This window comes from Mobula hypostoma, chromosome 3 (genome assembly GCF_963921235.1).
Source record: "Mobula hypostoma chromosome 3, sMobHyp1.1, whole genome shotgun sequence".
Lineage (NCBI taxonomy): Eukaryota > Metazoa > Chordata > Chondrichthyes > Myliobatiformes > Myliobatidae > Mobula > Mobula hypostoma.
This window is the reverse complement of record NC_086099.1, coordinates 133400359-133418652: the sequence shown is the minus strand read 5'-3', so window position 1 is coordinate 133418652 and position 18294 is coordinate 133400359. Positions and strand designations below refer to the sequence as shown.

The window sequence follows — 18294 nt, the reverse complement described above, 5'->3', positions numbered from 1 at the left end:
TTTTTTTATTACTTTCATCAACTTTACAGTTTGACCTAACACCTGGAACTCTACTTCATGCTGAATATTATATATAAGTTACATGTGGAGAACATCAGCAATGGGAAAAGCTCACCTCTAGTGACAACTGCATGGAGTGTAAGTTGTGTGAATTTATTAGCACAGGAAGTAGAGAGAGCTTGTATGTTAATCTTAACTCTATCCTACTACCCTCCTATTTTCACTACGGGTCAGTAGTGTGGTATTTTCTTCTTCAGGAAATAATTAGTTTCACAGCACTGTTTATCAAAATTAAAAGCTGTTTTATTCTCATGAAAGCTTTTTACCCTCTCTGAGAATTTCCACTGAATCATACAGCACCTTTTCAAATACTGAGGATATATTTTCATCCTCTCAAATGCACTCCATCAAGGTCAACAACAAAGTCAAAGAACTGTTCAAAAATCATTGAAACGTAGTGGAGAGGTAAAACTGCACTCAGTAACAAAGTTATTGGAGAGACTGGAGATTCAGGAATGATTGTTACTGAAGACTGTGCTGTGTACATACATCTATTGATGCTTCTGGACACATCTTCAGTGATGTTCCTAGAATCATCGGGTGTTTCGGGTCTTTCAACATCATACAACCTCCTCCAGGTGACCCAGCCGGGGCTGAACAGACCCCAGCTTGTGTCCAGATGACTAGCTACTTATGACTCCATGGCTCCCCTCTTTTGAGCCACAGCCATCTTGAGGCCCTCTCTGCTGCATCGGTGGTACTGCGGATGGCTCTCCTCTTCCTCTCTCCCTCGGTGCTCAAAATGCTGAATGCTCTAACTAAAGAACGGGCTACGTATCCCCTACAACCAACCTCCACTGGGAGACACCTCACTCTCCATCCAGCCTGCTGACAGTTGCTGACCAGTTCTGCGTACTTGGAGAGCTTCCTTTCAAAGGCCTCCTCCAAGCTATCTTCCCATGGGACTGTCAGCTCCAGCAGCACAACTTGCTTAGCAGACTCAGACACTAGGACAATGTATGGTCGCAGGGTGGTGGCTGCGATATGGTTGGGGGAACTTCAGCTGCCCTTCGAGGTCCACCAACAGCTGCCAGTCCCTTGCAGAGGTCAGAATGCTCCCAAATATTCTGAAAATGTTTGTGGAAGATTGAATACTATTCACATTTTAGGTATCAAATCAATCACAAATTCTACCTAGGAGCTTAGGCATTTCTTAAGCGTCTTAAACACTAACTTGATAACACAAAGGGTGCATGAAAAGGACCCAAAGGATCATAAGGGTCACCCCAACCACAAACTGATCCAGCTGCTCCCACCTGGGAAACAGTACCGCAGCATTAAAGCCAGGACCAATAGGCTCCAGGACAGCTCCTTGCACCAGGCCATCAGACTGGTTAATTCACACTGACACAATTGTATTTCTAAGCTATATTGACTGTCCTGTTGTATATCTTACTATACATACTATTTATTACAAATGACTATAATTTGCTTATTGCACATTCAGATGGAGAAGTAATGTAAAGATTTTTACTCCTCATGTATCTGGAGGATGTAAGAAATAAAGCCAAGTCAATTCAATTCAATCCAATAAGGAAGATGTGGTTTATTAGTGAGGACATCTATCTCAGATTGTTCCAGTTGCATTGAAGCATTATGAACTACACCAAAATAGTTGTTACACGATAGAGGGAACAGAAATGAAGTATTCCACTTCTTGAAAGTTTCCACCATTTAGTTCAATCTCAGCTACACACTGTAGTATTTTATCCACAACACTCAGACTAATAGACATATAGTGGACACAATTCTGAAGCCTGCTGTTGACTGAGCCTCAGCAATTTTTCAAGGAGAAAATTCCTGATTTTGACAACCCTTTATTTAAGAAATGTTTGAGTGTCACAGTCATACAGCACATAAACATCCCCTTCTACACTACTAACTGTCCATCTATACTTAAGTCAACACTACCTCAGCCACTGATAAACAGTAGAGCTTTCAGTTCATGCTCTCTTTCGCCGGTCTCCCCAACTGAGGGCAGTTTTTCTCTTTCTACCTACCAACCCATCTGATCATTGAAACATTCCATCTAATTATTTAATTTCAAGGGAATGCAAGTTTAATGTTTGGAATCTGACCTTATAATTTAACCCTTTTGGTCTTGGTATCATTCTGGTGAATCTATATTCCTGAAGGCTGTTTTGATTGTCCCTTACCACTTCATTTTATTCTAACGTGAATGTTGTTATAATATATTCCTTCCATTAGTTATTGTACAACTTGCAAATCAAAAATACTTCGAGCTCAGGCTATTCCTCCTTCGTCCATAAGAAAATGCTTGCAGAATGTTATTTTTGCCTGCAAATAGAATAGTTCTTTTTTTTTCCCACACAACAATTACAGTGGTGGAGCAAAGTGAGAGAGCATACTGATGTAGTTGTAAAGCTGTTAAATCTTCTCTCCTGTGTGAGCAGAGTTTCAGGACGCTTGGCAGGAAGTGTTCTGTTTATACGATTGATCTGAATTGGAACAAGGGATGAATATATAGCCAAAAATAGAAACTAATTTTTGCAGCTGTGCATAAAGCAGATTTGCAGATAATTCCAGTTTCTTTCAGCCTGCCCTGAAGAGATCTCACCAAACCCAGAGGATTTGCATTACATTAGTCAATGGGTCTAATGGAAATCTCTTTACTGCTCAGTGGTACATGATTATAAATAAAATGACTCTGAGCAGAACTGAAGTGTATTTCCCTGCCTTTTTTTTTCTCCTGGAATGATTAGTGAGGTGGCTTGATTGAGCAGAGTTACTACTGATGGTCTTTCTTAGGATGCCCAGAGGACGAATTCCACTTCCTCTTGGTTTTTTTCATGTTCTTATAGCCTGCAAGGAGGCCTGTTATCCTATTGTACACTATTGCTTCCTGAGGCACTGTCCATTCCCTGGCCTGTTCATGAGCCACTCGATATTTAGGTGGTTTTGCAATCCAGAGGGTAGACGCCTCTTGATTTATGTAGCTGATAAGTATTACAGTGTTTCACAGTACCTCACTTAGTTAGGCTTCTTCAGACGTCAAGTTAAATCATTATTGTCAGCTGCATTATGGAGAAAGGAATTGTCAGATCATCCTTTTCTGTAGTAGTTCAATTACAACACTCCCAACTTCTTCAGTTAGCTGAGAAGCAGCTATTGATTGAACCCAAGTGTAACACTGCATTTTCATTAACACATCATTGATGCCAGAGTGTTGAAGTGAGACAAGTGACTCATCTTCTCACTCTGCCAAGCACTTCCACAATTTACAAGTTGTAAAGCTGATTTACAAGTTGTAAATCTCTCCATTTGCCTGGCTAACGGCTTCCAGTCAAGATGACGCTGAGCTGCAATCTCCATTGAAGGTTGTGGCTCAGATTTATGCTTTTGTTTTTTAGTGTGTAGAGATGGGAATGGGGTGCAGGTGGGGGGTTGTTAGGGGTCAGTTCCATCGTCAGTGGTGAGTCCTGGGGTCAGTGCCGAAGATTGAATCCTGAAGGTTGATCAGAATTCCGAAGGTTCAGGCTATATGACCAGCCCTGAGTCTGTGAGTTCACTGGGGAAGTTGAAACCCAAAGTCAGCATGTTTGCAGTCCGGCTGGAGGCTGGAGACAGTATGTCTAGTGATGGGGGACTGTGTATGTGCATGGGTGGGTGGGAGGAAGGAACAGAGCTTGTTTTGCCGTTGTTCTTTTGCTACTTGTTGTGTCCTGTTTTGATCTGCTGAGCATTATGCCATGCTACGCTATGTTGGTGCTGGAACGGATAACAACATCTACAGGCTGCCCCCAGCACATCCTTACAGTGTGTTGGCTGTTGATGCAAACAATACATTTCACTGTATGTTTCAATGTACATGCGATCAATAAAATGAATCTGAATTGAACAGTAATTCTGACAATACTCAAGGAGTGGAACTACCAAGGACCAAGCGTGTTTGTTATAGCAACAACCAGCCTTGACGACCAGTACATTGTAGCTGGAGACTATACCATTCACAAAATACACCATTATTAGATACCAATCTACTCCTTAGCACCTCCCAAACTGTAATCACTACCACCCAGAAGGACAAGAACAGCAGACCCCCTCCAGATTCCCTTGCAAAACTAACACTCCTGCTTGGAAATTTGTAGCCTTCCCATCATCACTGGTGATATAAAGCCTGGAATTCACTGATCTACAAGGGCTGTGGGAGTACCTTCTCCAGAAGACTTGAAGTTGTTGATGAGAAAGGCCCACTGCCACCTTTTGGAGAATTAGAGATGGGCAGTAAAATGCTGGTGTCTTGGTAGATTGGTTCATTGTGAGATATGAGAGCAGAATTAGGCTATTTGGACCATTGAGCCATTCCATCGTGGCTGATTTATTATCTCTCTCAACGCCATTCTCCTGCATTCTCCCTGTCACCTTTGATGCCCTGACTAGTCAAGAACGTACCAACTGCCGACTTAAATATACTCAATGACTTGGCCTCCATAGCTGCCTGTGGCAGTGAATTGCAGTTTCACTACGTTCCAGCTAAAGAAATTCCTCATCCCTGTTCTAAGTTAACATCCCTCTATTTAGAAGCTGTGCACTGGTCCTAGACTCCCCACTATAAGAAATATCCTCCCCACATCCACTCTATCCAGACCTTTCAATACTCAATAGGTTTCAACGAGATTCTCCCCCTCCTCCATTCTTCTAAATTCCAGCGAGTACAGGCCCAGAGCTATCAAACACTCTTCATATGTTAACCCTTTCATTCTGGGAATCATTCTCATGGACCTCCTCTAGATCCTCTCCAATGCCAGCACATGTTTTCTGAGATAAGGGGCCATAAACTGCACAGAATACTCCAATTGCAGCCTTATGAAGCCTCAGCATTATATCTCTGCCCTTATATGCTACATGGACTCTACATGGCTTGTTCCACCAAAGTGAGACAATATCTGTGGTCCAACTCAAAAATAAACTGTCCTGAATTGTCACTGCTATTGGCTCCATAATTTAAGTGTCAGTGTTTTTATATATATAAAAAAAATTGGGTGCTGATCAAAGAACTACAAAATTCTAAAATTCTGATCTAAATCCTTAATTAATATTAAATAATATTATTGCAGGAAATGATGAATTACAAAAAAATAAATTTTACTTGCAATCTGATTTATGAATAACTGTCAGAGTGAGAAAAATACTTTCTGAATCTTTATAACATGAGGGCTGTGTGGTTGGCCTAGTCTATGTGGATTTCAGTAAACCTTTGAAATGTCTCATGGGATGCTGGCTGAAAAGGCAAATTGCATCCAAAATTTGCTTGGTAATAAGGTACAGAGGGTGATGTTGAAGAGTTGTTTCTGTAATTGAAAACCTATGTCAAATGGTGTACCCCAGGAATCATTGCAGTGATCCTTGCTGTTTCTTAGATACATCAACAATTTGGATGTGAATATAGGAGGTATAGTTTGTAAGTTTGCAGATGACACAAAAGTTGGTGGTAGTGAGGAGGATAGTTTTAGCCCATAGTACGTATGAGTTGGTAAAATGGGCAGAGCAAAGGCAAATGGTGATTCATCCTGGAAAAAGTAATGGGATGTATTTTGGAAAGACTGGTAAGATTAAGTTATGCACAATGAATAGTAGGGCCTTAGAGAGTATTTTAAAAATGAGGAGAGTTCGATGTACAAATCTAAGATTCCTGAAGGTAGCAACAGAGTAGACAATGTTTAAAAACGCAGAAGTGACACTTGCCTCCATTAGAAAGGACATCAAATATAAGGGTAGGGAGGTTCTGGTAAAAATTTATAAGATGCCATTTCATTGGCTCTTTACTCAACACTGGAAAATCTGGACATCAAAAATGCATACATCAGGATACTCTTTATTGACTGCAGCTCTACATTCAAAGCCATCATCCCCTCAAAACTAATCAATAAGCTTCAAAACCTTGAGCTCAATACCTCCTTGTGCAATTGGATCCTCGATTTCCTCACTTTCAGACTCCAGTCAGTTCAGAGTGCCAACAACATCTCCTCCACAATCTCCATCAGCACAGGTGCACTAGAAGGCTGTGTGCCTAGCCTCCTGCTCTACTTGCTTTGCACTTATTATTGTGTGGCTAAGCATAGCTCCATTACCATATTTAAGCTTGCTGATGACGCACTGTTGTAGGCTGAGTCAAAGGTGGTGATGAATCAGCGTATAGGAGAGAGATTGAAAAACTGGCTGAGTGGTTCCATAACAACCACCTCTTACTCAATGTCAGCAAGACTAAGGAGCTGATTATTGACTTCAAGAGGAGGAAATCGGAGGTCCATGAACCAGACCTCATCGGAGGACCAGAGATGGAGAGGGTCATTAAATTTAAATTACTTGATGTTATCCTTTCAGAAGACCTGTCCTGGGTCCAGCATGCAAATGCAATTATGAAGAAAGCACAGCAGCACCTGTTCTTCTTTAGTTTACAAAGATCTGACATGGTGTTTATGACTTTGACTAACTTCTATAGATGTGTGGTGGAGAGTATATTGACTGGCTGTATCACAGCCTGGAATGGTAATGTCAATGCCTTTGAATGGAAAATCCTACAAAAAGTAGTGGATATGGCCTAGTCCACCATGGGTAAAGTCCTCCCCACCCATTGAGCACTTTTACACAGGATATTGTCGCAGGAAAGCAGCATCCATTATCAGGGACCTCCACCACCCATGTTGCTGCTGCCATCAGGAAGGTGGTACAGGAGCCTCAGGACCAATACCATTAGTATCCCTCAACCAGCAGTATCTTGAACCAGAGGGAATAACTTCACTCAATTTCACTTGCCCCATCACTGAACTGTTCTCACAACCAATGGACTCACTTTCAAGGACTCTTCATCTCAGGTTCTCAAAATTTATTGCATATAATATATATATATTTTTTTTCTTTCTTTCTTTTGTATTTCCAGTTTGTTGTCTTTTGCATACTGGTTGTCTGCTCTGCTGGTATGATCTCTTGATCCTATTATGGTTATTGGATTCATTGATTATATGGTGACATATGTGTACTTTGATAATAAATTTACTTTGAACTTTACTACTTCTCCTTCATTGTTGGGAATGCGTTTCTTTGGAGCTAAAAATATTTTCAGGTGAAGGTTACCTCATAAATTTTATTGGACCTGCAGGTAACTTGAATCCTTTTTAATATGATGACAAAATAAATGCCTTTGTAAAACATGTACTAAGTGACATTCATCTTAAGCTGGTTTGAAGAAGGCACCAAATCACTTACAGGCTATTAACTAAGTGGAATTTGGTTTAAAAAAAAACTGAAGAGGAGTTTTTGTTTTTTTCAAGATCACTTCTGTATGCCTATTCCTCTGGCATCCTCTGTTTTAATTTGTTGATCTCTGTCTATCAGGCATGAGATTGAAAGCATTACGTGGAAGATCCCCTTTGCCTGATATGTACACAATTGCATAATATTATCTTAACACTGCAATACCACAAAACTAGATTTTCAGCTGGCCCACCGATGTAGCTTTTAAAACAAAAATAAACACAATGACACATACTTCATTTGGAGCTGGAATATGTTTCTTGGAATGGTTATGCTGGAAGACCACAGAATTGTTAGCTGAATAGCAAAAAAAGAACAGAATGCTGCTGTGCCTTGGACACTGTAGCGATCTCCAGAAAAGCTGGAATTTTGCCTAAATCCATTTCTTGCCTTTGGTTCTTCTGAACTTCAAATTAAACACAGCACTGAAAATTATAGAGGAAAACACCAGAAAGTAGAATACCAGTTATTCTGTCTTTCATTTAATCGGTGAATGACATTGCAGTACATTTTACCGTGCAGACTATGGGGGATATTAAAACTTACTATGAACTCCTCCTGTCAGATTCATCGGGATCTGCACATTCTCCATAATGCCAGGATTTCAGGCTTCAAAAAACCACCCGCTTTCTCTTTGCCTCCTCATACCTGGGGCTAAATTATCCAAATAAGTTTTAAAGTTTGTGCAACTTTTCTCCATGGAGCTCATGGATAGGATTCTACTTTTGAGGGTCACATAATCAAAGAATTGTTACTTCATTCAAGGAAACCATTTAACCCATTGAATCCATGTTGGTTCCCAGTAGAGCAATGTAGTTAATCCACTACCCTGCTCTTTCCCTATGGCCCTACATCTTTCCCCTCTTCCAAATGGAAGAAGGGTTAAGGTAGTGAATGAATTTTGCGTACTTTCTGACTTACGGACAAAATAAACTTATGGACTTTAAAAACAGATTTTTTTGTTACCCAGAAATTACCTAGATCTAGAAGCTGCTACGCTTTTTATTTTAAGTGCCTCACCAACAACATATCACCTCAAGTCTTTCCATTGAGACCCTTTCAGAAGATGCATCAAACTTTTTGGTTTCTCTTTTGGGCTCCAATCACCATCCTAACTGAATTATTAGTTCTTCTCCACCATATTGCTTACAATCTTCACCTCACCAACTCCCAATCACGAATGAGAACACACACACACACCCCTTCTGTTCAGAGCAGCACCCTGGAAGAAGCCAGCTGGGCTTTCACTCTTCTGACTTGGAAACAGAGACAGGGGATTAAAATTGGTTCTGTCATTAAAATTGGCAGAATTTGAGTGAAGCTTAGATTATCATCCTGCCTTTAAGCAAATATTCATGTGTCTGACTAAACATCACCCTGCACCCTGTATATTGTTTTACTTGTATGTTTGAGCAGGAATGGACATTTGGAAAGGATGGTTTGTTTTATTATTTTGTTTAGAATTACTAAATTCTACTCTGGAATACAGAATAAATAGTAGTTCAGTTGGCAAAATGGGAGATAGATTTCAGACTCGATGTTGCATGTTCTTTCAGTTAAATTAGTCAGAACCGCTATACAACTATTGGAATGAAGATTACATTTGGCATTAAGAAAGAATGGTTTATAACAATACATTGAGATATTTCATGACTTCAACACATTCTTACATCCCTTATTATGATTAAAATGGTTGAAATGTAGACATTACTGAGATCAGTTAATCATTTCAGTTGGACTTTGGAGTACTCACACACTCTTTTTTGAAGTAATGCCACAGAGATACTTTCTACCTGTTGAAAAGGCGGAATTGCCCTTGGTTCAACCTTTTCCAACAGGAAGAACTTTAGCAGATATCATTCGCTCAATGCTTATTGGAATGCCACATTGGTTGGATAATATCTGAATAGGTTTGAACCCACAACTTTTTAAGTCAAGTGATAAGACCGTTTGCACTAAGCCATGGTTAACACCACATAATACTTCCTTTTCTGGCCTCTAATGTTGTCATGACAATAGCTATAAGTATACAGTATATGTTTTATTGCCGACTAAAATAAAACACAAGAGAAGTCATTTTGCAACCTTATCAAATGCCAAGTTAACTGGGAACATATCACGTTGTAGAACTGTATGATTGAAATTCATGGAATTGAAGACTGAATGGCCTCCATTAAGGTTATTGATCAACAGGATTTCAGGAAATGTAAAGTTTATTTTTTTTCCTTCTTACACTATTTAATTAGAAAATCCATAAACATCTTGGGGCAGTTATATAATGTTTTCCATTTTTAATTCATCACACTGGTTGCTGAATTGGTAGGGTGGTCTGGTTTCCCTCCACGTCGTGAGGAGGCGTAGGTTGAAAGGCCAATTGGCCCCTGTAAATTGACCCTAGTTTAGTGTGTACATGAGTGGTAGAATCTATTGATGGGAATATGAGGGGAATAAAATGGAATTATAGGATTAGCATAAGAGGTGCTTGATGAGTCTGTGCTATGTGGGCTAAGAGCCCTTTTCAGTTTCATATGACCATATAACTCAAAGTGAATTAATACAGTATAAATCCTACTATTATGGAGAATTATTTTTTGAACTCTCTGAACTGAAGATGTAAGTATGCAGAAAAAGTTATGTTGGAGTCCTACGTATCTAACAATAGGGAATTTTTTAAAAGGTGATTTATAGTATTGAAACTTCTGCCATCCTTTCCAAACCTTTTCACTACTGATGATTCCAGTTATGGCAGAGCAAGCTGGTGGAGCTTTCTTCATACCTTTGGATAGCTTGAGGAGGCCATCTGTAGGTTTTATCGTTTCTATTATCTAAAGATGAAATGCAAGGTCTCAACCCAAAATATTGACTGTCCCTTATCCTCCATAAACTCTGCCTGGCACATGAATTCTTCCAATGCCTCCTATTTTGAGGAAGATGAAGTACTATCCCTACTTTTTAATTTCTTGTGTCCTCTGCTTTTGCACTGACAGACTTGATTTGAAAAAAAAATTTGATTGAGTTGAACTACTTCCAGGAATATGAGTGAAAGGTGGTCTAAAGGGCCATACTGAGTTCTCACCTTGTGGAATAACCAGATTAATTCAAACAGAGTTTAGATTCCTGCTATATTTAAACTAAATCTTACTTGCGATTTTTTTATTTTTAATATATTCAGTCAAATTCATTTTTCTAGCCTCACATCACTCTCCCTGATACATTATATGAATGTTATTTTGATTCTCTTTGTCCACACCTGATGTTCTCATGTCTTCACAGCCTCAGAGCCAAACTTGAAGGTGCGTTCCAGGTTAAAACAGAAAGTGACAGAGAGGAGGAGTAGTCCCTTATTGCGCAGAAAAGATGGTACCATTATCAGCATCTTCAAGAAGAGAACGCTTGAGAGAACAGGTACAGGTCATCCCAGGGTTACAAGTGGATCCCCTTTTCTCAGATATTCCTTTAGACAGTTTGGTCTATAATTCAGAAAGTACAAAAGCAAAATCACTCAATATGGTAACCATACATCCACAGTATTGCAGTGAATGTTTTCAAAACCACTTAAGGCAGATAAGAAAGAACAAAAGTGGAGAAAGAGAGGAATCTAGTTCTAGCACTTGGAATGAACATATGCCAGACCAGACTTTTGAATGTATTAATATTACGGTAGCTCGTTCAAATGTAGAGGTGTCCATAAGTTGGGTGCATGTAACCCAAGGACAGCCTTTAGTAGGGATGAACACAATGCTCTTTATAAAAGCTGGCATATTCTTTATGGATATCTTTATTCTAACGTCCTGGCTGTGAGGCAGCTTTATACAATGACACAAATACTCAAAACAGCAAATTAAATCTGCTCCTTTCAGAAGAAACAGTGGTTTTTGCTGGGTCTGGGAGTGAATTAGACCCAGGTCATGGAAGAAAGTTCAGATGCTAAATAAGAAAACATAGCAGCAGGAAAAGTTACTTCATTCCAAATGACTGTCTGTTTTTGTTTGATCTTATCCCTGAAGACCTTTCTTATCATATTCCTCTAACTGGCTTTTCCCTAGAACTATAGCTAATTATGTTTTAAATCAATTAAAATTAATGTCTTAAATGGCCGTCCCCAATAACAATCAAAATCCGTTATCTTAAATGTAAAAATAGTCCCACCTCACATCCTTTCTTATTTTTAATTAATTTCAGCTAGTTTCTCATACTAATATGGCCCTTGGCTCCAGTTAATGTGCTTGCATATATCAATTTTGTTAACTTCCTTCAGGATTTTAAAAATTTCTTTTAGGTTATTCCAAACTAAACTTTTTGGAAGGAATTTTAAACTCTTTTACTTTTTCTCATAACTTAAGTTATAACCAATATGACTTAGAAATCCTAAGAAGGCAAATACAGGGATTTCGGCCAGTCAGTCATTTGGTTTCGGTCATAGTACTTGGAGTAGAACACCTCAAGGATAGGAAATAGGATCTGGTATAGGGGATCAAAAAGTTATTGTTGAATTTTCATTCCATCACTGGGGCACAGCAGTAGTAGAGAAGACAAAAGGATGTTAACCCTTAACAATGGGACTGAGTATTTAATGCTAGGAAAAAATTGAGCCTCAACCTCCTACCTAATTCATGTATAAAATAAACTTAAACAAATTGAACAGTTTTACCATTACATCATATTTTGCTAGCAATGAGCTTGAATCACCTTCATTTAGTATTTCCAATATTAGAAATGTTTGGCATGTGGAAGCCGCCATTTCAGTATAATATTCAAAGAAGCAGTTAAGTGGAGAGATAAAACTGTAATGTTTACTTTACTTAGAAATCAATGAAAATTAAGAAATCTGTACTCATAGAAGAGCAATATTCTGATTGGAACTGTTTAAATAATGTTCAGGTTTTATTTCTTGTTTTAATAATGCAGATACCAATCAATGCTATCAATATCCATCCAGCAAATTAGGCAGCTTAAAAGCAGCGAGAAACAGAGGAAATTCAAATTAGAACTGAAAATATTTAGATGTTAAATTTAAAAAATTGTTTTTGAGTGCATTGCAAATGAAGGCCTACATGGAATATCTTTTAGGCATACTAGGCAACTAGGCTCTCTCCATTAAACTCCCTGGGATCTTACCACTTACTGTGTACATTATACCCTATTTGATCTTCCAATATGCATAATTTAACACTTTACTGGATTAAATTCTATCTGCCATTACTCCTTCTGATTTCCCAAATAATCAATATCTTGCTGCAGCCCAAGGTAATAATTCTTGCTGTCTACAATATTTCAAATTTTCATATCATCTGTGATTTTACTATTAAATCTCTTACATTCACCTCCAGCTGATAAGTGTACATCACGAATGTCAGGGGCCCCAGCACTCGAGTTACAGACTTCCAATCAAAAAGCAACCATCCACCATCACTTTCTGCCTCCTAGTGCCGAGCTAATTTGGATTCAATTTGTCATCTTGCCTTGTTTGCCATGGGCTCTAACTTTTTGAACTAGTTTACTACACAGGGCAATCAAGGCTGTACTGAAGTTCATGTAGACAATATTGACTATGTCAATATAATTGGTACCTCTTCAAATATTCAGTCAAATTAGTGACACAGGGTTGTTTTCAAAGATACATAGGCATCAGCAGCAGCCATTGTGTCTGTTATGTGAAAAAAGTTTTTTTTCCAAAGGAAGCAATGAAACTGTCCATACTTCTTAAACGTTTGAAGAGAACACCCTCTGATGAAGTAAACACAAACTTGGCTTATTTTCAGTCACTTAGTGAAAACTTTCAGAAATGGAAAACACTTCAAAATACGTTTGCCAGCATTTCAAAACAAAACAGTGATGTTTTTAAAAACGCAAACACGAGGAAATCTGCAGATGCTGGAAATTCAAGCAACACACATCAAAGTTGCTGGTGAACGCAGCAGGCCAGGCAGCATCTCTAGGAAGAGGTACAGTCGACGTTTCGGGCAGAGACGCTTCGTCAGGACTAACTGAAAGAAGAGGTAGTTGCGTTCACCAGCAACCTTGATGTGTGTTGCAGTGATGTTTTGTATGTTTTGTTACGCATTTGATTGCTCATGGTTAAATCTGGAAAGCCCTTTGCAATTGGAGAAGAACTGATTCGACCAGCAGTAAGGGAGGTTCTGAGTACAGTTTTGTATAAGTCACCTGACCAAATGATTAAAGCAAATCAGCTCAGTGACAACTCTGTTCAAAGATGAATAGATGAATTGTCTATGAATGTGGAAGACATATTGTGCAAAAAAACTTAGGGCAACCAAATTTGTTCTGTAGTTTGATAGTTAACATTGCTAGCCAATGAGTCTTTGCTTCTTGGTTATGATAATTTCATAAAAGATGGAAGCATGGTTCAAGAGTTGCTACTGGCAAGGGGACTAGAAACAGATACAAAGTGGAAGTCAATATTTTATGTCGTTGAACAATTCTTCAAAGAGAAGGACATTGCACTCACTAACATTATTGCTTGTGCAACAGTTAGGGCACCATCAATGACAAGTTGCCACCGCTGGGTTATTATTTTCATGAAAAAAAACTGTAGCTAATATATTTACCATTCACTGTAATTCACAGATGTCATCTTGTCACAAAAAACCGTAGCTATCAGCTGCACAAATCATTAAATACTGTTATCACAGCGGTAAATAAAATCAAAAATCATGCTCTCAATTCTCGATTATCTCAAGAGCTTTGCATTGAGAATTATTAACAGTTTGACTGCTTGATGTTTCACACAAAAGTCAGGTAACTCTCAAAAAGAAACTGCCTGGGATGCTTTTTGAAACTACAATAAAACTGCAGTATGGAAAAAGGTCAAGATATTCTTTATTGCACTTCCAACATCATATTTAGTGGAGTGCAGTTTCAGAGCAGTCACCCAACTTCTTTCAAAGCAATGAAACAGACTGCAAATTACTGAATGTAGGGATCTGAAACTCCTGAGTGACATTCAGCCTGATGTTGAGAAGCTGATATCATTGCACTAAGCCCATCCATCTCATTGAAATGTGGAAAAGCAATGAAGTAGTGAATTGTTGGACTACAATGTACAGGCTAAAATTGTTGATGAAAATTGTTTTTACTATAATTAAAAATGGAGAAATCATTTTATTTGTAGCTCTAAATTGACGAATACTTTTTGCAGTTATTTGTCACTGCTTTAAATTTGCAGTTTCTATTTTCTTTCACAGTGCACTGACAATAAAAAATCTTTATAGTTTTATGTAATGGGTGGAAAAGGAGAGGGGGCATTGGGGATATGGACTGGTAAGGCAAAAAAGTTTGGGAGCCATTGATCTCACCCTTCCCTCCTACATAGCTCACCATTTTCTATCATCTATGTGCTTACCGAAGACTTTCTTAGATGTCTCATTTCATGCACTCACCACTCTTTAGGCAAAGAACTGATACTCCCCCCTATACTTTCCTCTAATCACTTTAAAATTATGCCCCCTGGTATTAGCCATTTCTGCCCTGGGAAATAGTCTGGCTATCCAGTCGATATATACCTCTTATTTTGTATACTACTATCAAGTCACTTCTCAACATTCCTAGTTCAAAAAAGAAAAGCCCTGGGTTGCTTAACCTATCCTCAAAGGCACATGCTCTGATCCAGGCATTCTCTGATAAATTGCTTCTGCACCCTCGCTAAAGCTTCTACATACTTTAAATAATGAGGTGATGTGACCAGAACTGAATACAATATTCAAAGTGTAGTTTAACCAGAATTTTATGGAGCTGCAACATTACCCTGCGGCTCTTGAACTCAGTCCCCTGGCTAATGAAGGCCAACACACCATATGCCTTCTTAACAACCTGGTCAACTTGTGCAGCAACTTTGACGGATCTATGGATGTGGACCTCAAGATCCCTCTGTTGCTCCACTCTGCCAAGAATCTTGCATTCCACCTTCAAATATGGCCTCCAAAGTGAATCACTTCACAATTCTCCATCTACCACTTTTCAGCCCAGCTCTGCTTTCGGTCAATATCCAATTGTAACCTGTAAGAACCTACTGCACTAAGGACTTGCAAGTGGAACAAATCTCTTTTCAATCATTTGTGCACATTAAAAATTTTGACCTAAAGAAGGAAAATCATTGATCAAACAGCTAAAGTTATTTGGGGTGAGATCACTTTTCTCAAGAAATTCTGCAGTCTCTTGTATGAATGGTTTCCGAAAACCACAACGATCTTTCTATTGGGTAGAGAATTTAAAAGATCCAATACCTTCTGGATAAAGACATTCTTTTCTCATCTCAATCCTTAATGGCTAATCCCTTACTCTCAAACTGAAGCCCCCATTTCTGGACATCTTAGCCTGTATACACTCACATCAGGGTCTTTTTACCCTTGAAGTTTCTTAACTCTATCCTCAAGCATTCTACATCTTCAGATCCTATATCACCTCTTTATAAGAATTTGATTTCATTTTTTAACAAACAGAGCTACACCACTCCCTGTCCCTCCCTGCCTGTCGTTTTGATACAATGTGTATCCTTGGGTGTTAAGCTCTCAGCCCTCAGCAGATTCCGAATCTCCTAGTTCATCAATGGCTTTTAATTTTGGTATGTCCGGTATGTTCTCGAAAGCACACAGATCTTGATGAAGTTGGTGACAACCGTAGCGTATTCATTCAGATTCAAAGATGAATCCCAGAATATTGTCTGGTAAACTGACATAAATTAAGTGCTCCTGCACCTCCCTTGACGTACCTTCTTGGTCCTCAGCACTGGTGCTGCGTACTTTAGTCTCTGTCTATATGCCGGGAGTAGAATTACAGCCAGGTGATCGGACTGCAGTCACTTGTCATCAGCAGTCACTATGGGACTGCTTCTTGATTCAAGTTTAAATGGAGACTACACTCAATTCCAGAGGCAATTGATTCAAAACTGAATATTGCTGATTAGGTTATTTTGAGTAAGAGGCAACAGGTTACCTATCCTTTATATAGCCTTACTGATTAGGATAAAGCAATGTGATTAATTTAGTATTTTATATATACAATTTTTTTTTTGGAAACAAAACAGACAAAGACTATATTCTAGATTATGAGCAGGATGCCAACTCTGCTGGGACCTGAAATAACAGTCTCCAGTAACACAACATAATGAGCTCTCTCCTACTGTTGCCTCTAGCAGGCCTGATAGTGATCAGTGATACACATGAAACAGGATCAGATCATGACAGCTGGATTTTTTTACTTGGACAGTGCAAGAGTTAGTGCTTACAACATAAAGTTTCATTGTATAGGAGTACTCAAAACAAAAATGGACCCCCAATATCTCAATTTCTACAGAGGATTCTTTTATCATTTAGTTGTGGGTTTAATTCCATCTCTGAACTAATGTACAGTATTCATTTGGATGTTAGTTAAGGAAATGTCTATAACTAAAATAAAACACAGGTTCAAGTTTATTGTCATTCCACCATATACTTGTATACCACCAGATGAAAATCTTCCTCTGGACCAAAATGAAAATAGCTTAAGAATAATAAGGTTCATTTACTACACAATTAAAAATTAAACAGTATAAAGCAACTGGCACTTCACTCGTGATGTGAACTCAGTCGTGGCAGGGAGTTCAGAAGTCATACGGCCTGGGAGAGCAAGTTGTCTCCCATCCTAACAGTTCTTGTCCTAATGCTGCAGTACCTCCTGCATGATGGTAGGGAATCAAGGAGATTGCTGGGTGGATGGGAGGGATCATTAACAATGCTAAGGGCCTTGCATAAGCAGCATTTCTGATAACTATCTCTGACTGGTGGAAGTGAGACCCTGATGATCCTCTCCACAGTCCTCACAATCCTTCGTAGGAACTTGTGATCAAATGTCTTGCAATTCTCATACTAGTGTGATGGTATTGGTTGCTGAACACAAGTTCTAAACTTAAATAAAGACCTTAAGCCATATCCGATATAGATAGCCACAGGTACCCTCACTAAAGGGAGGTTATACTGTAACTACCTACTCCTCAAAGATTTGTTCACATTCCTGTTTATTCTGTACAGCAAAGTTAGCTACCAACACCTACTATTTGAGCAGTGGGTCCCCACTTCCTACAAAGGAGGAGATATTTCCATCTAACAAAGTAGTTTAAACACAGTTCATTTATTTTTTACAGATACTCACTTAAATCCAGACAATATTCTTCAAACACATTTCAAACTCAGAGTTTTTCTATCTTAAACAATTTTCAAATTACAAATGATTTATAAAACACAGAAGTATTTCCAAAACACATACATATTTCCTGTAAGCTGAAAAAGCATACAAAAGAGTTGCTGCAAATGAATCATCTGTGCAGAAATCAAAAGTGAAGGAATGGATTCTAGTTCCCCATATTTCTGTCATTCTTCTTGATGTTCTTTGCTATTCCTAATAAGCCTGGCTACTCTCTATCTTTCTATTGTTTCTTTGTCACTTGGGTGACTTCACAAGTATATGATTTCCCCCCCCCCCCAAATACCTTTTTACACAAATAGGAAAAAAGCTTCGAGAAGCACAGCTCCAAGATTCCCAATATTAATGCCGTGAAGCTGTCTGAGCACACAAACCTTCCAACTATTAACAATCAGCTATTTGATGTGCTAAGTGATAGTATGAATTTGGTCTGAAAGCTTCTTTGAACTAAATAACTTAACCATATTTTCTGATTTGAAACAAGCCCAATTAAATAGAAAGACAGAAAACCTACAGTACAATACAGGCCCTTCGGCCCATAAGGCTGTGCTGAACATGTCCTTACCTTAGAACTACCTAGGCTTACCCATAGACCTCTATTTTTCTAAGCTCCATGTATCCATCCAGGAGTCTCCTTAAAGACCCTATAGTCTCTGCCTCCACCACCGCCGCTGACGGCCCATTCCACACACTCACGACTCTCTGCGTACAAAACATACCTGACGTCTCCTCTGTACCTACTTCCAAGCACCTTAAAACCAT

General features: G+C 38.8%; 1 protein-coding gene across 6 annotated transcripts in view; it reads left to right on the top strand.

Moving 5' to 3' along the window:
- Positions 1-18294, top strand: part of LOC134344259 (histone deacetylase 9-like) — a 695601-nt gene that overhangs the window by 519889 nt on the left and 157418 nt on the right. For 5 of the 6 annotated variants that reach the window (XM_063043755.1, XM_063043751.1, XM_063043753.1 and 2 more), the window contains one exon: positions 10609-10740. The exons of the other annotated variant lie outside the window; for it this stretch is intronic. In XM_063043755.1, the coding sequence (XP_062899825.1) occupies positions 10609-10740 (132 nt within the window). The remainder of the gene's footprint in view (positions 1-10608; positions 10741-18294) is intronic. 6 annotated transcript variants of the gene reach the window in all.